The sequence below is a fragment of the Falco naumanni genome, chromosome 2 (genome assembly GCF_017639655.2).
Source record: "Falco naumanni isolate bFalNau1 chromosome 2, bFalNau1.pat, whole genome shotgun sequence".
Classification (NCBI taxonomy): domain Eukaryota; kingdom Metazoa; phylum Chordata; class Aves; order Falconiformes; family Falconidae; genus Falco; species Falco naumanni.
The window spans coordinates 71,783,662-71,809,665 of NC_054055.1; the positions used below are offsets into that span (position 1 = coordinate 71,783,662).

Sequence of the window (26,004 nt, forward strand, 5' to 3'; positions counted from 1 at the left end):
CTGACCTCCTTGTGGGCAGTGTGAGGCTGTATTCTTAGATGTGCTTGGCTTTCCACATTTACCTGATGGCCACAGGGGAAATTTCAGGTTGCTGTGTGTAAATTGAGAAGCATAAGAGCACCAGCCTCCTGTATGACATTCAAGTCAATAAACTCTGCACTGTTTATATAGAGACATAGGAGAGACTGAACTCTCCCTTTGGAGGGTCAGGGTAATGTCTTAAGAGTAGCTACGTTGCCTACAAGGTGTAGCAAAAATCATTGCCTCTGCTTCTCCCTTGCATGGGCTTTGTCTGGTCTTAGCACTGTAACCTTGGCCTGGCAAATCTCTTTGCTAATATGTAGAGAGTGATGCCGATAGCCACTCTGTGATGCCACATGGGATACAAAGTTCATTTGCTTTGTGCATTTGCCCAGTGGGAAAGGGGCAGAATCCGGCTGCAGTGAGTTTCAGCGCTGCTTGACCTGGCAGGTACACAGGTAAAGCTGCATACTCCCCTTCTGTGCTCCTTTGTACCTCCATTCATCCCCCTCCCAGTCGAGATTTCAAAAATCAATGATTGAGGGACTATTACTATGTTCTGCTGCCACGTAGAGGCTGAGGAAGGGACCAGCACTGAAAAAATGAAACTGCTCATCTTGGCTTGCAGGCAAATGAAGTTTAAAATAGATCTTATTCCATTATATTTGGATTTGCTTGCTTCTATGGTTTAAGTCAGATAATCAAAGAAGTACAAAATGGTATTTTCCATGAGCTGCTTTTGCATTTGCATTTGCTTGATGTTTCAAAGATACTATAAATTTTGCAGGTTTGTTGTTTTGTTGTTTTGGTTTGTTTGGGTTTTTTTTTTTTTGTATGGGCTTTTTTTTTTTTCTCAGCAGGTTTTGTGTCTTGAGTATGAAATCTAATGGGTTGCAGTGGCTTGTTAAATGGATGAGTTTGTCTGCTGGGAGGAAGGTGTTTAAAAACTGCTTCTTTTAAGCTTGCCTGACCGTGTTAAATAACTGGGAAATGGAAATGAGGGTGGTTATGAGTTTCCGTGTACATGTGCAAGTGTGTTTGTGGTTTTGCTTAGACCTACCATCTTGCTTCTCAATTCACCAGTGTCAGCAAAATGCTTCTGCCCCTTGCCGCAGGCTCTCCCCTCACCCTTCCCCATCCTATTCCTCTTTTTCAGGGCCACCCTCCTCCGGAACAGAAATGCCATTTAACAGAGGGCATGGCACGTCTGAAACGTTACCCAGCGTGAGGTGCTCTGCAGGGTCGTGATGGCAGTGACAAGAGCTGAAAACAACTGGCTGCAGCCAGTGCAAGCCAAGGGCAGGCAGCAGGGTGTGAAGGCCGGCTCCCTCGTGCGTGCCTGTCTGGTGGCCGCCCTCCCGCCGTTGCTGTTTGACAGTTTTTGAACTGGAACCAGGGGTTCCCCAGGGCTCTGGCCGTTAAACCACCAGCCAGGGTGGCTGTGGGGGGTGCTTCACGGCAGGGGGGACAGGGAGAGACCTTTGCCTCTGGGGATAAGGCATTTTTTTTAAGAGGAGGCCTTTCCTGGGACATGGGTGCCTGAAGGTGTTGCAAGAGCCAGTGGCCTGGAGCTGCTGGGAACCGTAACCCGGGGGTGGTGACTTTCAGCTGCTTTTTGGTTGGTAGCCCCCCAAAATGGCACAGCTGAGGTGTGAGTGCAGGGAATTGAAGCCAAAGAGAGGTTGGTACTTTCTTGGTCATTTTTCACTGACGTGCTTTAAAGGACAGGCCGCAGGTTGAGAACCACATCTGGAAGATAATATGAGTTGTATGTGTATTTTGAGTTTGGGGGCTCAGTTTTGAAAGGCGTAGCTTTTCCTTGCCACTCCTCCTTAGCTGGAGTGGAAAAAAGGCTGAGGTGGAGGTGAGCCTCCTGTGTGGAGAGAGAAAGTTGCTGCAGATGTCACTGCTTACAACCTGCTCTCCTAGTTGAATCCAGGAAAAACTGTTGCCAGATAAAAGGTTTTTTAAGCAGCTTGACCACTACAATATGCGGTTGTTGATGCCTGCATTTGTCCTGTATAATGTCATCAAACATACTTGCTTTGAAAGTGCATGCAGTTTTGCTTTGCTATGCTGCAGCATAAATAGGGAAAAAATACCTTCATGTGTAACACCAATTCAATATACATATTTTACTGGTGACAGTAACAATAATCCTGTAAATGTGATGAGTCCATAGCATCAGTTTAAGGGGAAATGAGGCAACACAATGATATCATCAGTATTGTTTTAAAGGTAGTTGAAATATGCATACTTCTTCCAATATTTTCAAACATAACATTAAAAGCACTCATAAAATTAAACCTGGATCCCAGTATCTAATAGTTTATGGAGGATATTGAGATTTAGCTGGAGACAGCTCCACCAGAACTGCATTCTTAACAGTCTTAAATTTAGAAATATGTGCATGTGTGGTGTGAATGCATTTGTTTTGTGTGACAACAGGTGTGTGTGTGTATTTATATGTATGTATATATATACACTCAATGACTGACTACTCATCAGAAAATCTCTAGCTCCTTACTTGCTGGAATTTTGCCAATGCTTAGATTTTGCATGTTTTGTGTTCTGTGGAGAGAGTGTTTATAAAAGAAATACTTCATTATGAAGTATTTGAACAAAATACTTTTCTTAAACTTAAAAGGTAATGGTAGCAGACTAAGGTTTTTTCCTCCCTTTTGTGTTTTATGTTGTAAAATGATCTGCTTTACTAAAGCTTTTTGTGATTTAGGAAATGTTGATCTTTGTCCTAATGGCTGAAACAGATGTTTTTGAAATGCAGGAAGGTCCCAGGAGATGGCAGTGTACAATAACACATTTCAAAATATTTCTTGGAAACTGAAAGCATTTCACAAATAAAATTGAGCTGTTATTCTGTAAAACGTTTGTATTATTATTTCAAGGAAGTTTATCAAAGAACAAAATCATCAGGTTTTTTTTTTGCTGATAGCCTACTTTAGTAGACAAGTTTGCATGTCTTATCTTTTATACAGTGAATGGCCACTGTATATTAACTAAACGACTAGATAATAAGAGATTTTTGCCTTGTTCAGCATCTTTATGTGAATTCAGTAATAGGATGTAATCTGCCATAGGCTGTAGTCTGAATTTGTGGTTAGGATAGATCATGATTCAATTTCTGTTATAATTTTACTATAACACTACACACAGTTTTTCTGTATTGTCCTATATTGTAATTTAAACTCTGAGATTAACCTAATTTAACCCATTTGAGTAGTGTTCATGCTGCTTAGGTATACATAGTGCCTCAATTTTAATAACTACTCTACTAAATAAATAGGTACTTAATTTTTTTAAATCAAAACAAACATATCTATTGAGATTAAGAAACCTCTGTATCAACTCCAGTTTTGCATTCTTCCAGTTTTTTGAGAATATAATCTGATAGTAAAACTTTTTTTTTTTTTTTTTAATTTATGACTATTGAGAATTGTTAGGATGAAAATAAACTTAGCTTATCACATATGCCTCAGGAAAAGAAGATTTAATTTTAAATGAAAATATTTATGTATTTAAGGGAGTTGAAAGAGTTGAAAATATCTTCTCTTTAAAATTTCAAAATTTGGTCTAGTATTTGGAGCCAGGTTTTGGAATGAAGTTCAGGGGACAGCATGAATTTCTTTGTGATGTTCCCTTATTAGTATGCAAGAGTATTAAAAAGGATTTACTTCCACTGTGGGAACAATCTGTGGCCAGCTCTGAAGGTTACTTCCACCAGGTTAAGCACCTCTCATGTCCTGGTGCCAGCTTTGAGCCCTTTTTTGAAGTCTATCAAAGAGCAGCACTTGTCACTGTAATGGGACCTCAAGAAAACAAGGTTATATGGCAACACCTGGATGAACCCAATGACTTTGTGGTAATTGAGGAGTTGCAAGAAGCAGAAGTTGTCTCAAAATATTAAGTTCTATTTTTGATTTCTTTTGCAGTAGCTGGTGTCCGTGAAGATGTCTTTTTGATCTGGAGGGAACTGCAGGAAGCCAGGAGTACAGCAAGACAAGTTCAAGAAATTTTATCAGAATCTGACCAGCTGACTTCTCAAGATGGTATCATTTATGTTTCTTTCAAGAGAGTTACCATTATATTAATGATCAATATTTTATTTGTGAATAGTTTTGATTACATCTCAATTTGGGTATGATTTTCTCAGAAATGTCTATACACAGGTAGCACCTATACTTGGCATCTAAAATTAGGATTGCTTAAAACTTTCCATTACAGATCTCTGTTTACTGCTGTACTTTAACAGCTCGGGCTGAAATACACCATTTTTAGTTCACCAATGACTATGTTTAGAAATTGTCTAGATACTGAAATTAATTTTTTGTGGTCTCTCCCTCTCTGCCTGGGCCAGTAAATCTTTCAGTTTTGCTCTACACAGTGCTGGGGAAGTACATCATCTCTGTCCCATCACGGTCATCTTAGGATAGCCTCCAACCTGGTAGCTAGTTCATTCCCCTAAAAAGGAAGAAGTGTGGGTCTGAATTTTCTTAGTCAAAGGTAGATGACTGAAACCAATTCTGGATAAGTGCTCTGACAATTCTTGTGTTAAGAAACATGGAAAAATATTTTGTTCATTAAACTAATAGTTCCCACCATTACGCTTGGCCCAGTATATAGTTCCTTTGTTGTTCTGTGCATATTGATTGCGTCGAGTCCTATCGGAGATAGAGCGTAGCTGTTTTCTGGATCTCTGGGAGGCTTAAACAGAGGGTGGTGAGAAGCTTCTCAGTTCTGCTAGGTTGAAGATGCTCTGGGCATGCTCTGGAGCAGAATGATCACACTGACAAGACTTAAATACTGAAAACTTGGCAGTCTGTGGAATCTAGGCAGCTTTAGTGTTGATTGGGGTTGATTCTCAGGATCATGGCTGTGATTATCAGTGCCTATATTCTACATTAGTCCCTGGTTTTAAAAACCTACATAGTGTCTGGTGGTATTTTTTGCATAAGTTGATACAAGATTCAAGTTGAATTAGCACAAGTCATCAGTGATTTTGTGTAGCTCCACTATTGCTTTTGCAGTGCAACTGCTTTTGCTTTGGCTAGGTGGAGGCTGGATCACCTGCTGAGGAACGCTTTGTACAGTCAGTTGGTCAGTCACTTGAACTCTCAGTGGTGTATTGAGATACGCGACTAGGGTGGTGATGGTGAAGATTTGAAGCTGGGAACTTTCTCTGCCTGCACTGGATTTGCACATCTGTAAACAACATAATTCTGCAGGACTTAAGCTTGAGGTTTTTCTTCTGTGAAGGCATAATACTGATCTTTATACTGATAATAGCATCTTCTGAATTAGCAGGACTTCTGATATGAAGTTAAACAGCTGTACAGTAATGCATATGAACAAAAAGACCACAGTAAAGCTGAAACAGCAGCCCTGTTTTCAGTGTTGATTTACGTGTTCCTAAATATGCAGCTTGAATGTTCTTTCTGTTTGCCTTCTTACAGAATCACTTCATAAATGAATTAAAATAAATGAAATTACAGTGGGATTTATCATTTCTTCAGCATTATTTGACTGTTGCCCATTGATCCAAATAACTGCAATCTTTCTGTTTGCCTGCATTTCATCCTGGTTTGCCTTCCTGATCTGTTTAAAATATTCTATTGCAAAACGTAGTTCTAAAGACTGTAATATTCTGCAGGAAAAGAAACAGAAAAAGAGACAATTTTTCTGCTGACCCTCCAGATAATGCACTAGTTACGTGAACTGAGACACTACTTTTTACATAAAGCATGTGAAACAAATAAAATAACAGTCGTCTTTTTAAAATTATGTGAGTGGATTTGTGAGACTTGCCACACTGACTGTTCTAAGGGCCACAAGCAATCAGAAAGCAGATGTTTCCATATGAACAGGCTCCAGCCACACCTGCCCTGATGCTGGCTGATCTCTGTGTGTGTTAAGGCAGTAGATGACTCCATAGGTTTGTTTACAGGCTCGGGATCTCAATACTGTTGTCACTGTAGCTGCATCTAAACAGAGTAAACGTTTATACCACCTAGGTCCACCAAAATTAAAATGTGACAAAATAAATAAATTCACCCTTCTATGAGAACCACTGCTGGGCCATTTGGTTTAAGTGTGGTTTATTGATCGAGTGATGAATGAGTGTAAAGGCCTGTATCCTATTACCAGTATCCAGAGATGTGCAGTGCCTCACCTTAAGATGGTCCTTAGAAAATTTCTAAGACCATATGACATAAAAGGGTAAGCATAAGAACAGTCATACCAGATCAGACAAAAAAAAAATAATCCTATCTCTTCCATTAAAAATGCTAGAAGGAGGGCGTAGAGCTAGAGAAAATGTTAAGCTGTTACACAAGTGATTTGTGGCTTGGGATACATGGTGCAATATTCAGCCTATAAAAAGGCAGTATTGCAGGGAAACACAGTAAAATCTCTTCCAAAGGCATTGTAGTTTGCCTTTTACTTTAAATGTCCTCCTCTGAAAAAGACCAATGGCAATGTTAACCAATGTTTTTGACTGTATTTTCCATTATATCTTTTGTTGTTTCATTTTCTCAAATGATTGTCCTTGAAATTAGACATCTTATACAGGACTCCTTTCTGGAATTTTGTAATTCAACCAGTATGAAGGTTAAGTCAACCTTCATACTACTAAGAACATTCCTTTTACATGTTAATCCTGTAGCTATTTATCTTTGTCACTCTCTGTCTTCTGATGAGTTTGTTCCATTTACAAAGGAATTTATCACAAACAATTCTCTGATAAGAAAAACAACCACAATGAAAATAGAGAATATTAAAAATCAGTCAGAAATATCTGCTTACTGTAATGCTGTCGATGCAAGCAGAACAAGTTTGAAAATTTTGACTCCAGTATTGTAGTGTGTTTTTGAAAATAGCTCATCCAAAATGAACTGTGTTATACAGGAGATTTTGTTTGTTCTATTTTATTTATTAGCAACCCAAGCTGATAATCCATTAAAAAAGCATGCATCTGACAAGTATTTGACTTCTGAGAAGTGGTTGCAGAAGTATGGCTTGAAAGCTCAGAAGCTCACACTGTATGATGCACTTGCTGATTGTACTTTTCGCCATGCAGATGGGATTGTTGATATAAAAACTAAACCAGAGGATGAATCTTCACAAACTGATGCTGTGAGTAGTGGTAATTTTCCCTCACATCCTGTGAGTTGTTTAGTTTTTCTTTCAAGATTTGAAAACTTGACTGATAGATGAATTTATGATAAAGTGTATGGTCTGTTTTGTATTTTTTGTTTAAATAATCTTATTAGTGGAATGGGACAAAGGTGGTCATAAATAAAATTGTTTCAAAGGCCTATTTGAAAAAAACTGTTTCAAGGACTCCTTCCTGATGCACATATAATCTCCCAAGGATGAATGAGGACTGGCTTAAGCATTTCTGTGGGGTAGGGCAAATATTGCTTGTCATCTTTATTTTTCCTTAGAAGTAGTGTTGGTCTCAGCAGCTCCAGTGTTTGCAAGTCCTTAAACAAATTTGGATTCATTTGTCTTCTATTTGTTTTTCTCAAGCTCTACCATTAGACTGTTTGGTAAGCTTCTGTTCTTGCTAGCTACAAGAATAAAACCAGTTTCTATTGACTTTTGCTAGGAGCAAACCACCCTATCCTATGTCTATTTCTGCACCTGTTCATGTGCAACAAGCATGTACCTTTGAAGTTTGTTCACCAAATATTAAAGGCACTGCAAAATAATGTGTTTTAGAACATGAAAGTTGTTTTTCTTGGCTGTAGGAGACAAAGAGGAAGGTAATTAATGCAAAATACTGTGACAAGTTTGTACATACCTTCTGGAAAGATGGATCTGTAGTTCACATATATGTTAGTACAGAAAAGTATAAGCAGTACAAAGAGAAGATGAGGACGGCTCTGAGACAAGTGGAAGGACGGTTAGTGTTCTGTCACATAAAATCAGTTTGTATTATTTTACATTGGTGCTGGAATGTTTGACGTTTACTGTCATAATAAGCTGAAGTGTTTGGTAAACTGCTAGTAGCAGTACAAAGCCAGAAATCCATTTTAGATCAGAAACTTGTGTGTAGGATGTCTTAGTAGCCATGTAAGAAAACTGATGAACAGTTCTATCTTTTGTTCTCCTTCTGGAACACAAATGTGAACGTCAGTCTGCATGTTACTGAAATGCTGCTTAAAGTGCCAATAAGCATCAAGACATAAGGTGGCAGAGAACCTCTAGAACCATCAATAACACTTGGTAAACATTTATCCCTTGCGATACCTCTGACACCAAGTAGCACATCTTGATAACTGATGATGGTTATCTGCCCTTTTTGCAATTTTGTGTTGAAGACCAGTTTGAACCATCTAGATCAGAGTGAGGGCATGAGCTATTAAGTGATGCATATGATCAGAAGTTCAGAGCTCAAGCTAGCTCCCTAAGTTTACTTTACTGCAGCTGTATAGATATGCTATTTTGTAGGGTATCTACAAAAAATAGGTGATCTGAGGGTCTGCTTTATCGGTCCTAAAGATGCCCTAAAGTAAATGGGCTTTTATATCTACGTTAGGAGAAGAAGAAAACTTTAAAAACAGATATTGTAGAAAAGAGAGAAAGAATAAATATTGCCCTCTGTTTTGTGTATTAGGACAATGAGATGTCTCACTGAAAAAAGCAGGATATGAACTTTCATTCGATTGCTGCTTCTCTGCCACAAGTATAACAGCCTGATTACATTTAGCAAGGTCAATCAGAATTTTGTTACTCCTTTCAGTTTATCTTCATCTTGCTGTATTTAGGATAAAATTAACATATTGTGAAGGAAAATTTGAGGTAATGGTTTTGATAAGAATATATTTTTGAAATCCAGGCCAAGATTATGGGTTTGCTATTTTGAATGGTTCATCTTATTGTTGAAAAGTCTTGGTAGACCTCATGAAACACTTTGGGGGAAATAACTAATGGCAAAATAGCTATCAGCAGCAAATATAATAGGATCCTTTTTCCATGATACCATTTTTTAAACTTCTGTGGACACTTTGGGGGAAATAACTAATGGCAAAATAGCTATCAGCAGCAAATATAATAGGATCCTTTTTCCATGATACATTTTTTAAACTTCTGTGGAGATGAGTAGTATTTTCCTCGGGGCCATTATATTCTGTCTGTTAAATGTCTCTGTTTCAGAGTAGACAAGTAGTTTATGACTCTCAAGGGAAATCAGATTTGGAACTGCTGCAGCCATTACTGAGTAAATGTTCTTGTACACAGCAGTATGCATGCACGTATTTAACTGGCAGGCATACTTCAGTCCTGTTTAAAATGTAAAACTAAGTCTGTATTTAAAACTCAAGGTCAGCAAAGCTTTGAAGCATCTGTGTTATATTAAGGCTTTTCAAAGTGCTCAAGTTCCTTGCAGAATAGGTTCTCCAGTGTTTTCCTGAAAAGGGAGGCATAATAGCATACGCTTAAATGATTTCCAGAGTTCAGTCTGGTGAACAGTTTCAGGGGCAGTAGTTATAGTTACTTCCACATGGGATTTCCCAGCTCAAACTACCTGATAATTGACTTTATAAAGGTGCTGTATTGCTTTGTCTGTTTTGTCTGTCTCCAGACTCCTATTAAAATTAGAAAAATAAAAATGCCTTGTGCTATTATGTAGTGACAGACGATTGTTTCAGCAAGGCCGATGTACTGCTTCTGGCAGCGAGTAGCAACAGGTGCTTAGGGAAAGAGAATAAGAAGTACAGCAGTGATAAAAAGATCCTTCCTCTTAGATTCTGATATGCAAAGCTCCAAAGATCTTACAGACTAGGTTTTGATTTTTTTTTTTCCTCCCCCAGGATTAAGTGGCTTCAACAAAGCAGCAGAGGGCTCTTTGGGAATGTGTTTGAAGATGATGTCTATATTCTTATTGATACATCCCAGTCTATGAAGAACAAGCTGCCACTGGTAAAGGAGAAAATATTTCAGCTCATACAGGTATGAGAAAGTGATGATGCTGTAGACTAAGGAGCATTTTAGAGTAGGCTGATTTTTTCTGGATACTTGTTACCCCAATATTTTAAAACAAATTAATTATTTTTTTAATAGCAGCTTATTAAAATATTTTTAGTTTTCTTGGTGTGCTGATTTTTCAGTTGAAATTTGTATTTTTTCCTCATTTCTACTAAGATTTGAAAAAAAAATCTGGAGAAAATGTTGAAAATTAAAAAGGCTTAAGTAGTTCTTTCCCTCTCTCAAAAAAAAAGGGGGGGGGGGGGGGGCAAAAAAAACCCCACCCCAACCCAAAAAACTATGCAATGGAACACCTTTTAGCATTTTCATTTTTATTTTTAAAGCAGTGTCATCCAATTCCACTGGCATGTTGTGTTTTGTAATATGTGTTCTAGATTCACTTTCATACTTTTACAGTGGAGGGTGCAGAATGTTTTGAACTTGCTTGTATCTTACAGTGGAACTTTGCAAAGGGACTTGCAAAGTGCAGAAGTACCGCAAAAGCATTAAGTACTGGGAGACACACCTAAGACAAGATTTGTCTCACCTGTTTTAGAAATCTACAATGATGTCACCTAATTTGAAAGAAAGAGGCACTGTTAAAACATGCTAAATCTTAACTTTTTTAGACCTGAGAGGAATAACTGACAAATAAAATTCCATCAGTCTGGCATTGATGGCAATCATTAGTAGGGCTAGAAAATCTAAGTCTAATAACAGAGAGGGTTTTGAGCTAAGTGCATAAGTGATAGGATATAGTATGATGTGGTCCTCTAGGCAGATCAACACAAGAAAATCATTAGATACTGTGCAGGAAGGTTTCACAGGCAGCTGCACAAAAAAGGTGATGTAAGGGAGGCTCTAAAGGTTTGTACTAGCTTGCACAGATCTTGCTCTCCTTATGACTTCTGTCCAAAAGCAACTTCAGCAAATTCTTAGTTCTCTCTTGTTGTGCTAGTTCCCCTTGCCAGTGCTCTACATTTGATTGTTGTTCTCCTCCTCTAAATGATGTCTTTGTTTCTGGTTGCAGTTTTCTTTCATAAGCAGTCATAATCTCTTTCTTACACCATCTCTCTTTCTTGCACTCCTAGACATCTGCTGTTCAAGTAGTTTGAGAAATACAAATAAATGGAGATTTACATTGGGAAGTTCAAGTAATCTTAATAATTGCAGGCAATAATTGTCTCTGTCTCTGTATGTCTCTCTGTATGCCATAAATGAATATTACCATAATTTATTGTAACCATATAATCAACTATATATTAATTAAAACAACTTCTACTAGTCAGTATTTCAGGATACAAGTATTGTTTCTTTTAACATTGAGTAAAATTCAAATGCTGTCTCTTGCAGGAACAATTGAGACACAAAAAGAGGTTTAACTTTGTGAAATTTAGTGCCCAAGCAGTGGCGTGGCGAGAGAAGCTTGCTGAAGTTAATGAGGAAAGTTTGCAAGATGCTTGGCTTTGGATAAAAGGGCTTGAGGTAACATGGCAGATAATTATCATAAAGCGTGTTTGTACAAAGGTATATTTGTGTCTTCTCTTCCTATATGGCTGGGGTATTTGTGGATTGACTAAGTATTTGACTTGAGTAAGCTGAAAATATACATGATGTATAGAGTTTAGTAGATCTAAGTACAACACATTATGTCAGTTATAATAATCCTTTAACTGTGGACCTGTTTATAAGATGATATTAATTCAACTTGCAGCCTGCTATGTTTAGTAGCCACAATGCAAACATTGGCCCATTTGATTTCTGTAGGAACCATGACAGCGCTCACACCTTGTGACTAAATTTGTCAGTCTTGCACAGGGCTGCCACTGGCTCAGAAGTGGTACAAGAAGCTGGTGCCAGTGAGCTGGAGGAACATTTCTAATCCCTTGTGGTGCATAGATAGACAGCTGACTTTAGCCTTCATATGAACATGGAAGCAACCATGCTCAGACCAAACATCTGTTTGTCTACCTAACGTTCTTTCTCTGACAGTGGCCAAAATCTGAGGTTTTTTCCCTGAAACAGAGTAGAAATGTCAGCCACAATCAGCCACCAGATTGTAACTGTCAGCAGCTTTAGGACCCATTCATGTGTCAATTGTGGACAGCAGTGTTATGAGCACAGAACAGAAAAAGGATTATGCAACAGTATAGACATATCCCATGTTGTTTTCTAAAACAAAAAACATGTTTACATAATAAGACTCCTCAGCATTATGACAGCTTTTCCTTAGACTTATGAAATTCCTGGGGTGAGGGAACCGGGGAAGCTACATGATAACTGTGGGACTACAAAGCAAGGTAAATAACTTAGTATTCTCTGAAAATACTAGTGCACACACGGAAAAAAGAAAGTATTAGTATGGCCTCACTGGGTAGTTGGTGAATACTTTTAACTGAGGTTAGTAACCTTAATTTTACTGCCTGCCTTGAGACTTGAAAAGTGGGCTCTGTGTAAGCTATGTATATGATACAGCATCATGCGAGTTTGATAATTCTTTGAACTACTGTAATTTGATACCATGTTGTATATGCATTTGGGAATGGCCTTTTTCATCATTATTCGTGAAGTAGTGAACTGTTGATTATAAACTTCCTTCTGAGTTCAGATCTAGATATCTGAAATGGTACAGGGAGTGGTACAAGAACAATACCTTTTTGCAGGGATGTCATCTGTTGCTGATCTTCTAGTCTGTTTAAAGCAGTGCAGGTGTAAGTCTGAGATGAGAAAGCTGGCTTTACAGTGAATTTGAAATGAACAGAAGATTGCTCTAGAATATTAATCAGAGTAGATCCTTTGATCTCACTTTATACTCTTTGGTCCCAGGATATTGAATAAGGCAGCAGAGCTATAAACAGTAACTAACTGTTCCTTAAAAATCCTTTAGAGGTAATAACATTTAAAATTTCAGGGATGATTATGCCATGTAGTTGAAACATGTTAACTTTGTTTAAACAGTGAAAAAAACTGTTCATTTGTAACAGTAGCAACTGAAAAATCTAAAATTAACAGTTCTTACCGTAGAGGGTACATAGTTATTTCCTTCACATCATCAGTGTCCACAGTATGTTCCCATGATAAAGTAGAAGTTGTTTTGTTTCAAATCAGATCAAACCCATATACCATTATTGAAAAGAGCCAGGATTGCCAATTTACATATAATAATGAGTGATGTGTGTCTAAACTTTTATAATGCTTACTAAAACATTAGGAATATTAGACATTTAATACAAAGAAGGTGGCTCAGGCTAGTTGTTTCTTATGAGTGTGCACTGATAAGAACTGTTTGTGAATTAAAAGATAGGATTATAAAGTATCTGGGCTCTCGTTGTCAGCCCCATACAATCTTGTGCAGCCATACAGAGTCACTCTGAGAGTGTACTTTCTATTCTGTTTCACCTTATTTACTTTGCCCTTTCTATGTGTGGAGGGAAGGACTGGAAAAAGTTTTAACACAACTAATAGGACTGAAGAAATAATGCTATATCTTAACCTATTTTTGCATGTATGGGTCAATGTTAGTGATTTATATTTATCTTCTCTAATGCCTTATGTATGTGGATCCTGGGTCTCTTCTCACTTACACTACTACAATCCTCACTACCCTCCAGAGCAGTGCTCAGTTGTTTTCCATAAACCAGTCTCATTTTCAGTCTCAGTTTCAGGGGTTTTGCTTTGGTCCCATTAAAAGACTAAGACTAAGACTAGAGGAATTACTTTTCTGATAAAACCTTACTTTCCCTTAAATTTGGAAGGTTTTGTACACCAAATGTTTGAAAGGTAGAAGTTTAGATGTGAACTGTATTTTTTAGCCATGAAATGCATTTCAGTGAGTTTAGAGTTGCATTTAGTTTAAGAAGAAAAAAACCAGATCATGATCACGAAGTATGTGAATGAAACAGGAAAAGTGATAGTATTACTCAAACATGAATTTTTAAGGGCCACAATATTGCTTTACTGTGTATGTTTTGTTGTTGTAGCTAAATTTTGTGCTAAAAAAAAAAAAAAAAAAAAAAAGACATTTACTTTGATGTGCCAAGGTGGTAGATGGGAGATAGTCTGGAAAAAATATTGTTCAGAAAACCATGAAGTCCTTTACCTGTTTTTGAGAAATAAACTTGTGCAACCCTTTTGTAGACCTTTTGAATTATTTGGTTAAGTAAAATACATATTTCAAAAGAGCGCGATAAGTTGGCAATCAGGAGGAGCAGTGGGAAAATATAATACAATGTATCTTTTATCTTGCATCTTCCTGTCTGTTTATATTCTTTTTGTGATTGCTTTTGCTTTTACAGCTCATATTTCTGTTGCCAGCATTTTGCTTATGTGTGTTTGCATAAGCACTGAATACCAGTTTGGTACCAATTTATGCTACTTTGACACTCACTTTGATTTTTCTAGCTATTTGACATAAATATTTTCACCATTTTATTACTAATTTCATTTCTGTAATATCACTTGAAAATGTACGCTGTTATTATGAATTTAAGAACAGAGCCAAAGTACTGTTATGATTTATAGCTGTTTCTTTCTCTTTTTGCTTTTGGTTTCTTAGGTTGGAAGTTCCACAAATACACTCAAAGCTCTCCAGATTGCTCTTGCTGATACTGACACTCAGGCTATTTATCTCTTGACTGATGGGAGACCTGACCAGGTATTTCTGAAATGAGAAAACAGAAAATGCAGTAAGTGTGGTGTCAGAAGGCTGAAGTATGAGACAAATATCATACCTGCAGAGCTGAGTCTCTTGGATGTTCTCATCGTATTGAAAAATTGTATCTGAGAAATGTGCTGTTCGTGAAGGGGTTTGGATTAGAACTCCTTGCCCACAGTCCAGTCTTTGGTGTATGATAATTCATGATATTTCTCATGAGTTGTTTTAAGGATCTGGTAATGGATTAAACATTAAAGCTGTATGTTAGTATCAAGGTTAGGATTTGTGTTAAACAAAATGTCTCCCTAACTTAGTACAAATATCACATGAATTAAAAATCAAAAAATAATGATGGTCCCATGGTATGGTTGAAAACCCTGCAATCTTGTGTGATGGCTTGAAAACCTGAAAAGATGATTGATAGCAAAATAAAAAAAACAAATCTGTGTTAAACGTTTTCTCCCAAAGAACACATGAAATATATGAGTAGGTACCTTCTTACAGTCTGTTACAGAACTTACACAAAGGTTATGTCGTGTCTGAGGGGCAAGGACCTAATTATTAATTTACATTATTTTCATATAAAGATGTTGTCATTAATATTGTTCCATTAGGTCTCTGTATGATTCAGTTTTTATCCTGCTGAGTTAAATTGGATCTCATGTAGGTGCAATTCTGGAGTAGCAGCAGTCTGGAGTCTGGATAAAGAAAAGTGTTATTAGTTATCACTCATTAAAACTCAATTTACAACTGATTAAAATATTTCCATTGTTTCACACTTTTGCTAAGTAGGAGCAGATATTAATATTTTGTTAAAGAATAATTTGGCTTTCAGATTCTTAATTTTAATATTTTTGTTAAGTTAGAAAGTAATGAATACTTGATTTCTTTTTACTTAATTAATAATGGATTTTATGATTTTTATTATACTTCTTAGATGAAAAAGGGGAAATGGCGAAGACTGCTTTTAACTGTTAAAGTGCAACAAACAATTATATTACAGAAATTGCTGTTTATCAAGATTTATGACAGTGTTCTGAATAACCAAAATGTTACCAGAAATTAGAGAACTGAGTCAATAATTTCTTTCAACAATATCGTTGAAGATTTTTAGACGGTAGATCTTTTACTTTTTCACCTGAATTTTATTTCTTTATTGGAGGAGGAACACTAGCTTTCCTATTGACTCACCCTCTTTTTTTTTTTTTCATGGTTTTGAGTCAACTTTTGATTGAACTAATTTAGCTTAATAAAAATAGCAACGGTTATATACATCCAAAAATATTGTTATCTACATCCAGTGATACTTAACATCAATGTAGTAGTTTAATTTCCTTTATTAATTTCCTTTAAGATTTCAGAAACAGAATACTGATTATAATTTACATTTTATTTTATTTTATTAGAGTATCCTGTGCCTTAATGCGTTATGTGTTTCAAATTCACTTTTAAATTAGCTCATTTTATAAATTTATGACATAGCAATCCATATAAAATTTATGCTTTTAACTGATCTATATGTCTCTAAGCAACAGTATGGCTGATTAAATTCTTACAAATTCTCCATGTTTTGTTAAATACTTTTCTGGATGCCACATATTTAATATACATTTTCTGATTTTCAGCCCCCCCCGATAATTTTGGCTCAAGTTCAGCTTTGTTGTAAAATTCCCATCCATACTGTATCCTTCAATTGTGGTGATGTAGAAGCTAATAAATTTTTGTATGAACTATCTACTAAAACAGAGGGACGGTTTCATTATTACAACATCTATTCAACTGATCCTGATGCTGCAGAGTTTATTGTTGTGAGTATCTGAAAATAAATGTGTTTCTCCATGCTATTGAATGAACCACATGACTTGTATTATTGTGATTTCATATTACAATAGATTATTTTAAAAAAGGGTTAATCCTAGTCAGATCTGAAGTGATGCGAAAGCAATGTGTGGCATTATTTTCTTATGAAATTTTATTAAACCGCAACAAAAAAGTCCAAACATCATGCGAAGTACATTTGTAGTGCTACTGTTGCAAAAAAAAAAAAAAAAAAAAAAAAAAAAAGCCCCTGAAAACCAAATTCTAGAAAACATACAGGCCAAATTAAGCTCTGCAGGAAACACACTTGATCTCTGCTGTGTCAGAAATAAGTTACTGTTTAAAATGAAACTATGGTTTATATCTTGTTAATAAATGAGAGAATGCAGAGCTGAATTTGAATGATTTGATGAATGAATGATTGCTAAAAGTTTGCTCTACAACAGCCACTGGGGAGAGATCTATAATGAGTAAAATGACTACAATAGCAGTGATCTATCAAGTATGACTAAGCAGCTCAATCTAAGAATCCCCAATAGGAAATTTCTGAATAGATGTAACAGGAGCACCCATTTAAAGCATATTCTTGCTTTTAATTAAAGTTAACAGTTAATTAGTTCCAGAAATTTTAGAAATGGTGGTAGTGGAACAATGAGAACAACCAGGAATAAGACAGTACCAGGAAATTTAGAACTTTGAAGACAACAATTAGAAGAAAGATGTGAAAATAATACTGCAGCTTTTGAAAGATATGAGAGCATACTGGGCAATTTCGGTGATTCTGCTGATGAGGACTGTGTGACACTGCACATGCTGGAAAGATGAGGGCCAGAGTCCATATTGTCCATCCTCAAACTCCTGGTCCTGTAGGAGTTGTAAAGGGATCATTGTTGCAATCTTTCCTCCTGTAGCCTAAATGATTACAAGTCAGTTCCAATGTTTACTTGAAGAATATAGTTTTCACTCCCATTTTTCAGGAACAGTATGTGATACAGATGTGATCTGTAGAGTGACAGGACAACACTTGTAATGTACATGTCTTGTATTTTCTTTATTTACTCATTTATTTGCTTGCTTGCCTAGAATGAGGGGAGCTATTGCTGTCATTACATTATTTAGAAATATGGCTGTTCATATCTCAGGAGGTAACTGACTTGTTAAGGAATGCTTGTCCTTTTCCTAAAAAGGAAGAATAAGTTGAAAGGCCGTATTGCCAAGCACAAGAGACTACCTGAAAAGTATACAAAATTTTGCAGCTGTCCTAACTGAGTCATTATTCAAAATTATTATCAGAGCTTGCATAGTTTCAGTTCAGAAATTAAACATGTTTAGGAATAATTGTAATAAAACATTTAATTTTCTTTTTCTTAGAATGAAGACATAAACCTTTTGAAAAGAGAGGTTGAACAAGGAGAAAGAGACCTAGAGAAAGTGAAGACACTTCATGTCAAATGTCTGATGGTGGATCGTTATAAAGGAGAAAATGATCCAGAGAATAAGTATGTCCTCATAGTGCTATTACGTTAATAAGAGATAGGAGCCATCTGTTACATTTCTTCTTTTTCATTGTCTGGCATTTTTAACCTCTGACATTCTCCTCTTTTAAAAAGAAAGGCTTGTTTGTTTGTTTTAAACAGTTACAGTAATGGAAAAGTAAAATCTGGAAAAATACATTGATACTGTGATACCTGAAACAAAATTAACTCAAACATCCCAATAGTCTCAAATTATTAGGAATAACTGAAGCAAAGACGTTGAAATATTTTTGCTGTCTCCAGCACATGGTAAAGTTGCTCTCTCTGACCTAGAGAATTCACAAAGAATTATTATCCTATGGGTTGAGCTGGCTTGATACTTCATGACTAAATAGCCACTCTGCAAAATGCCAATTAAAAGATAAATTACATACAAACTTATGTGTTTAAAAGATAGCAAGCACCATGAATGAAATTCAACTTCTTTTCACATTTTTTATTTTACAGTGTGTGTCTGTATGTTTATGCTATATTTATCCTTGCTTTGTATCAGAAGATAAGTAATCTCATCATTAAAACTGGTTTCATGTTCAGCATCAGTTGAAAAACACGCTGAAAATTTAATGGTGCAAGAATGACTGTTCAAAAATAGGTCCTTCTACAGCATACTGAGAGCAGGCTCCTGAGCCACTGTGCAAAAGTTTTCTGCATGTCTGATGATACTGAATTTCTGTTTGGGGAGCACAGACCTTGCTTCAAACATGAAATCACTTGTAATGTCTACAGCACAACCTTAATAAAAAAATAGCTTGCCCTGGTGCCTTACTTGTATGTGATGTAACAGTACAAAAGCAAAAAAGTAAGTTAAAAAAATGTCAGATTTTTAAGACAGAAAACTATCAAACCCAGTAAGTTATAATAAAGGCAAATGAAGTAAAACAAATTATAAGTGGAGAGTGCTGTGGAATGATTTCACATGTGTGGAAGGACAGGTCAGATGTCCAGTATAAATGTGTAGATAAATGTTATTTCAGAATTTGCATATTTCATTTTTGACTAATGCTGGGACATAGGGGTGTGTGTGTGTGTGTGTGTGTGTGCATATATATGTGTGTGTGTGAAAGAGAGTTATTTTCATTGCTGATGATAGGTTTATGCTTTCCCCCCAGGATTCAAAGTGGCTATTACAGAATATTCTGACCTTATTAAAAATATATGAGGGTGTTGCCTTAGAAGTAATTAACACCTTTCAAATAGACTAAGAAATTACTTTTAGATAGTCTAAAAAACAAAGAATGTTTTAATTTCCTTTGAACTCCTTTGAAATGCAGACTAGGATAATAGAGAAAATATTTTGCACTGTTAGAAACATTTGAAATGAGTATTTAAGTTACCAGAAAACTTCAGCATTTTTTAAACCTGTGTTATATGTTTGAAGTAATTTCTTGCTTGTTCCTTTTTTTTTTTTTTTGTCACTTACAAGCAGTAATCACAAGCAGACACATACTGTGTCTTCTGTAACCAAACATGTTGAAGAGCTTAGTACTACTCTTAGCAGTAGGCCATGCTGTGCCTCAGAAGAGCCAGCATCGACACCACATCAGCAAATCTGGCAAACCACTGCTGACAGTCCAGCCCGAAGGAAGAAATCACTATATGCGGGTAAGACTAAAACGAACTGTAGTTGTTAGCAGGATTTATTCACTAACTTGAAAAGATTATGTGAAAAATAGCAAAAATCATCCTTCACTGTAGGAACAAATAAAGCCTTTGATTATGTAAATAATCATATTTTGGAAATTCTGCCTTCTCTTAATTTTTTAGTTTTCAGCTGTCTTACTCATTTGGCCCAAACAGACAAATGTCTGCTTGTTTATGCTGCATCACAGGCCCTGCAATGAAATTATAACCACTTTGACAATGTTTTGAAATCTCTGTAAACATTTTTTTAACAGTAGAAATTAAACCTGTATCTCTTTTGATTCCAAACAAGTACATCATTGGCAAGAAGAAGCCCTGACCTATGCTTCACTAATTACAGCATTACTTACACTAATATTTCTCCTTACTACAGCTGTAACACTACGTTTTGAAGCATCCTTTGGATGCAGTCTGAAACCAAGTTTACCCAGCTGATGTAAAAGAAGTCTTCATCCCTGGGAAAGTACAAAGTGCAAATTAGTGCTGAAGTAATTTTGTGTTTGAGGTCTTGTGTAGGCAGTCACTTAAAAATTCAGACTGGATACCAAAGGAGAACTCAAAAATCCCAGGCATGTGCTTGAGCAGTAAGTTAGCTCTTCCTTTCTTTTCCTTTCAACACCTACAGAGCAAACAAAGACAAGTCTGCTGCGAATCCTGAGCCATAGTGTGAAATCCAGGGAAGAAAGACCAGAGGAAGGAATATCTCCTGAAAAAAAGAGTTTTTCTGACAAAAAGTGTGTGACATGCACAACCACTTTCAAAGGCAAGTGGACAGAACCAGAAACTCTGGGTGGGGCAGACGATAACATTTCTCCTACTGCATTTGTAATGAACGGTGCCTCATTTGAGGCAAAACTGAGCAGACCTGCATTACAAAGGACTGGAGCACAGGACAGTCGCAGAGAGCTGGACATGTGGGAGGGTAATTGTAACAAGGTGATTGTAAACAATCCTTACAGCTGTGGCCAGACTCCTGCCAGTGCTCAAACAGTTTACAACAGCTTAGTTATATCCATGTATGTCCACAGTATGTGGCAGCTGTGATACAGCTATGCCTTAGACTGCTGAAAGGGTATCACAGTTGCTTCTTATCAACAGAATAAATAGAGCTTGGGAATCTTATTCTAATTAATAGATTGTTGTTGTGATACAGTAATTTGTAGTTATGTTCAATGTTGAGGTTAAAGCTGAGAGTGGTGGTTCTAATTCTGTGGTACCAATGTAAAAGGAGGTTGCACTTTATTAATATGCTTAGACTTGCAAAAAACATGCTCTCTGGGACAGATGCTTCTGTAGAGACAAAAATATTTCCAGCGGGGCTTGGATATACATCCATTTCTCAGTAATTCATGCAACTCTGAACTTTATGATGGTCCTCTAAGTTGTTCTAAAACCTCACCTATGCTACTTAAAGATGTTTTACTTTTTTACATTTCAACATCTTATTTTGAGTTTTTATATACCTTTTATACAGATTTTCATAGCGATATACCTTTCGGTGATTAGCCACCCCTGTCCATCTCATTAGTGACAGTATTTGATGTTACATCTTGATTTGGGGAATAAATTGGTTAATCTTTCTTTTTGGGTTATAAGAAATAAATACATACAAAGTTCTTTTTTTATTATTAATTCATTTATTCCCCACCTATTTTATGAATTTACTCGTTGATTAATTAGGTCTTGTGAGGTATGTAGTAACACTGTTACTATTGATCAAGCACCAAGAAAAGCAGGAAACTTAATTCTTATTGATTAATTTAGCAAATGAAATACACGTTATTGTCTATTTTGTGATATCTTTGTGACACTATAATAGGCTCAAATAAAAAAATGATGCTATCATTTGTCAGCTTGTTTATGTAAATTTTTGCATGCACAAAACCTGTGAGATAATAAAATGCACATGTTTTATCTTAGATTTGAAAAAGGGGGAAGCTGTGAAAAGGACATCTAAAAGGTATGTGTGTGCATACATAGATACATCACAGAAATTATAGTTTATGTTTTTCTTTGGTCATTTTAAACTTCCCAAATGTATTTCTACCTTGAGCTACCTCTTACAGTCTCTTTCTTCTAGTTCTCTAGATATCTCTTCTGCTCTTTGGTTAAAGACCCATGGCTTGGTTGCTAGGCGACTCACCATCATGGATGCCTTAGCTCCTACAGCTGTCCCTCATGATACCAAATACATCCCAGTTCTGGACAAGCATGTGGTTTCTAAAGTATTTGATGAGGTAAAACTCTTACAATGTCTGAAAGCAAACATAAAACTTGGTACTGTTTTCAAAAGGATTTTTAATTTATTTCTATAAATGTCATAACTGCATTTTCTAGTGTTCATTGTAGATGGCTGACGTGCACTAAATGCATAATGCATATCTGAATGTACATACACGTTTCAGTAAGAAAATAAAACTGATAGTTAATAGTATTGCAGACTTTACCCTTAAGTTTTAGAGCTATATATTTTTCTTTCACAGTTACCAGTTGATGGCAGTATGCCATCAGGTGTTCAGCAATTTCTTGAGCACCATAGCATCTACTGATACATATTAGTTCACTGAAGTGTGTGTTTTAGGTCCATAAAGTCGTTTGGAAAACTGCCGGTACACAGTTTGTGGATGTGTGCATTCTCAAGGTTTACATGTGTCTGCTAATACCTTTTGAAAAATATTGGAATTCAGTAATTAAAATTTGATTCTGATAGGTGTAGACAATCATAGGATTGTGCAAAATTCACAATGAATTATGTATCACGAAGCTGTGATTGCCGTTCCCCTTAAAGGAAATCCATTTTGTGGCCAATTGCTCTAATTCATCTTGTGTGATGCATCCTATGAAAGTCCTATGAATACATTGTAGGGTTTTTTTAACTAATAAAACCTGTTTATTTAAGCAATACTAAAAGAAAAAGCTAAACAGCATCTGTTTAAATAATAAGGACTAAGCAAGGGTGTTGTAATAGGATGTGCTATAGGGCTAAGTAAAGTACATTTTTGTACATTTTAAAGTTTTTATGTTTGGTTTTTAAATTCAGGAATGGGTATTTTTGCTATAGGGTGGAGATTGTGGAAGCAAAAACAGATCCTCTGTTTTAGTAAAACCAAGTCAAACCCAAGATCTTTAAGGATTTTTTTAAAGTATGAGATTTCTTTTTCTATGTAATAAAAAGGTGGCTTTTTGTATCAAAAGCAGCAAAAAATGTATATTTTAACATTGTAGATGTAAAATAGCCATTTGTACAACAAATTTACATGTTCAATGATTAGAAAACTGTACAAAACAATCTAAATGATATGTCAAACAAAAGACATTTTGACTTTCACATAACTCTTACATCTGATTCCTGAGCAGTAATTTCTTTTCCCGTGTTCTTCTGAATACAGCTACTAAGTAGAGGTCTGTCTTCCATGTTTCTAAAAGAAGACTCTTTCAAATCCTTTCCAGACAATACTGAGCCGCATTTGAACTGGTATTTACAAAAGCAGTAGTCTGTAAAACAGTGGTCTTTGAAAACAGTCAAAACTATGATTCAGCAAGTGCTATGTGTAGGTAATTTTTAATGACAGTTTATGGGAGCTTATGGTAGTCTACTTTAGGGCTGAATTAAGTTGTGTTCTCTAGAATGAAGAGCTGCTGTATAGAATCCAAACAGCGATCCGTGGGCTTTCTTTAGACTCAGGGGTATAAACAAACCAATACCTAACTTTTACTGCTTTTTCGTACCTGCTAATCTCAATTAATTCTATAGAGACACTCAGTTTCTCAGGCAGTGGAAAATTATTGTTCGATGTGTAGAGACATGGATTTTTCTGGATCTGAAGCAGAGTATAGAAAGGAAAGCGAAGACAGGGGTTGCACACAAGGTGGAACCAGTAGAATTTATGAGCTATGGAACCCACTCTCCCTCAAGCTTCATGCCAGCATATCAAGGAAAAGCAGAAAACAGGTTCTGAGCCTAGACATATAGCTTGAATAGGAGACATTTAAAAATTGATTAAGAATCTTGATTATTCTAGTACTTCAGAATACTTCATTGAAGATAATAAATATACAGACATTTTTGCATTCTTCCTTCTGAGATCTTTGCTTTTCTGGGGATAGTATAATTTTTATTTTTGGCCTTTGCTAGCAGTGATGATGGAGTAACTATGAGCAGTTTTCTCACCTTGGAGATGCAGCAAGCAAAAGGTTTCCATGACAACTGTTCATTAACAAGAGGCTGACCTGTTGTTTTCAGTTCTATGTGACCTGTCAGTTTCACATGAGTTACTTCAAAGAGGTTTATTCATTAAACGACCATTCAGATTCATATCTAGAAAAAAAAAATAAAATGGCTTGGGGGCTTGTCTAAATTAAGCTATGATGGTTCTGGAGCAAACTTTCCCTACAGAATCATGTTAGTATCTGTTGCAGATTGTGGCATCTTCAGTACAACTTTGCAAGTCATGGTGTTTTGACTCAGTGCTTTGCTCTAAAGAATCAAGTTCAGATTCAGCCAACAAAAAGATCTTTGTGTGGTCTAAAATAAAGATTTTTCTAGGGCTATCGTACTTTGGTTTTGTCTTTAAAATTTTGGTTTAGAAAGAAAAGCCATTTTGAAACAAGTGAATTATTTTGATATGAAAGTTTAAGTATTTAATTTAGAAAATGACAAAACATTTTGGCACTAAAAAGCTTCCCTGTGATTTCTTTCAGCTGAATCTGTCAAATTTCACTTGACTTCATGAGCAGTTTTCATTGCTTTCAAAGTATGCATAATATTTCAAGCTTACTATTCGCTAAGAACACATGCCATTCTGGTTTTATTCTTCAGTACGGTAATTATGTGTTTATGTTTCTGTCCCTCATTTTCTATTCAAAGCAGTTTATAAACTGTATTAAATATTCATTTCTGAAATGATGCTGTTTGTACTTAGAGCTACTCTGGCAATTTGTAAGGGAATGTAAGAGAGGGCTTCTACATGGTGAAGCCCTGCTGAATTTTCATTAACTTGATTTGAGTAGCAGAGCAGACGACAACCATGGCAGTACGGAACTGGAAGAGGGTGCTCTCAGCTCCTTGCCTTTCAGCTTTCAAACTCCACCTGGAAATGACAGGTAGCCAGATTTCATGTCTCACAGTTCTGTGCAGAGATTTACATCATCTGTCTCTGGCAAGATACCTCACTGACATGTTCCCATTAACTTTAGCATCCAAATGATCTTAAGATGAATTTAATATTAGGAGCTTTGATGTGGTCTGCCAGTGATGTGACACAGATTTATTAATCAGAGTGAAGATGTCCTCAGAAAGAGAGAGGAATATAAAGTCACACTGCTGCTCCTGGAAAAATGGTCATGCAACAGTAATTCAGAATCCAGCTAGCTGTGATGATACAAACACAAATAAAACATCAATGGAAAATGTTCAAATGCTCTCAGAGGAGTCTTTTTATTGGATTTTTTTCTGATTGCTGGCCTTATTCCCCCAACAGGAAGTTTTAGTTATATTTTAATTGAACCTCATCTGTCTTTTTGTCATCTATATCCTGATCTCAGACAGGTACTTGGAGAAGCGTCCCACTTAACCATATGTGTTGAAGAGTAACATTCTCCATCTTCTCCATTTCTTTCTTGGATTTTTTTCTGGTTTTAATCATCTTCGGAGTATTGATATATAAAATACCTTTTCCTATACAAACTACTGAGTAATTTAAGAGGCTGAAGGATGGTGAGACTTTGGACTGAGAGGTGGGAAGGCATCTTTTCTCCTCTCTGTCATTCTTTTCTACCCTTTTCTCTGCTTTTGAATATCCACTTGTAAATGTATGACTTTCTGTTTAATAATGAAGTTGAATTATGTAGATGCTGTATTGTGAGATTTGAAAGGTATTGATGTTGCTGATCTGACCAACCTGTTTGGGTTCCTAAGCCTTATTGTGGTTAATTAAGACTAGTTTTATATTTATATTTATATTTATATTTATATATAAATACAAATTTCTTAATATAAATATATATTATATATTCATAAATATTTTAACAAATAAATAAATAAAACGATATAAGTATAAATACATACTAAACAATTATAAGTGTAAATATTTATATTTATATAAAACTCACTATAATTAAGTGAGCAATCTCTAACCTTGTTTACCTTTTGGTGATCAATGTGATAGTGAAAAATGTCTCTCTCCATCTTTAGCACTCCAGTTCTTTAGACAATATCGTCCTTTAGAATAAGAGCTAAATATAATTTAAATAAGTAACTATCACACCTGTATGCTAGAATTAGATGCTAGTAGGTATAAGAGAGTGTTGTTTTAAAGCAACACAAGCTGGAAGATCGTCATGCTCTAGACA

General features: G+C 36.0%; 1 protein-coding gene across 5 annotated transcripts in view; it reads left to right on the forward strand.

Moving 5' to 3' along the window:
* VWA3B (von Willebrand factor A domain containing 3B) overlaps nt 1–26,004 on the forward strand; it is a 74,070-nt gene that overhangs the window by 20,972 nt on the left and 27,094 nt on the right. For 3 of the 5 annotated variants that reach the window (XM_040584795.1, XM_040584798.1, XM_040584799.1), the window contains 12 exons: nt 3,972–4,088; nt 6,974–7,170; nt 7,788–7,942; nt 9,852–9,990; nt 11,359–11,490; nt 14,561–14,659; nt 16,285–16,467; nt 17,849–17,976; nt 19,436–19,614; nt 20,279–20,416; nt 21,574–21,613; nt 21,734–21,890. In XM_040584795.1, the coding sequence (XP_040440729.1) occupies nt 3,972–4,088; nt 6,974–7,170; nt 7,788–7,942; nt 9,852–9,990; nt 11,359–11,490; nt 14,561–14,659; nt 16,285–16,467; nt 17,849–17,976; nt 19,436–19,614; nt 20,279–20,416; nt 21,574–21,613; nt 21,734–21,890 (1,664 nt within the window). The remainder of the gene's footprint in view (nt 1–3,971; nt 4,089–6,973; nt 7,171–7,787; nt 7,943–9,851; nt 9,991–11,358; nt 11,491–14,560; nt 14,660–16,284; nt 16,468–17,848; nt 17,977–19,435; nt 19,615–20,278; nt 20,417–21,573; nt 21,614–21,733; nt 21,891–26,004) is intronic. The other 2 variants (XM_040584796.1, XM_040584797.1) reach the window with 2 other exon arrangements.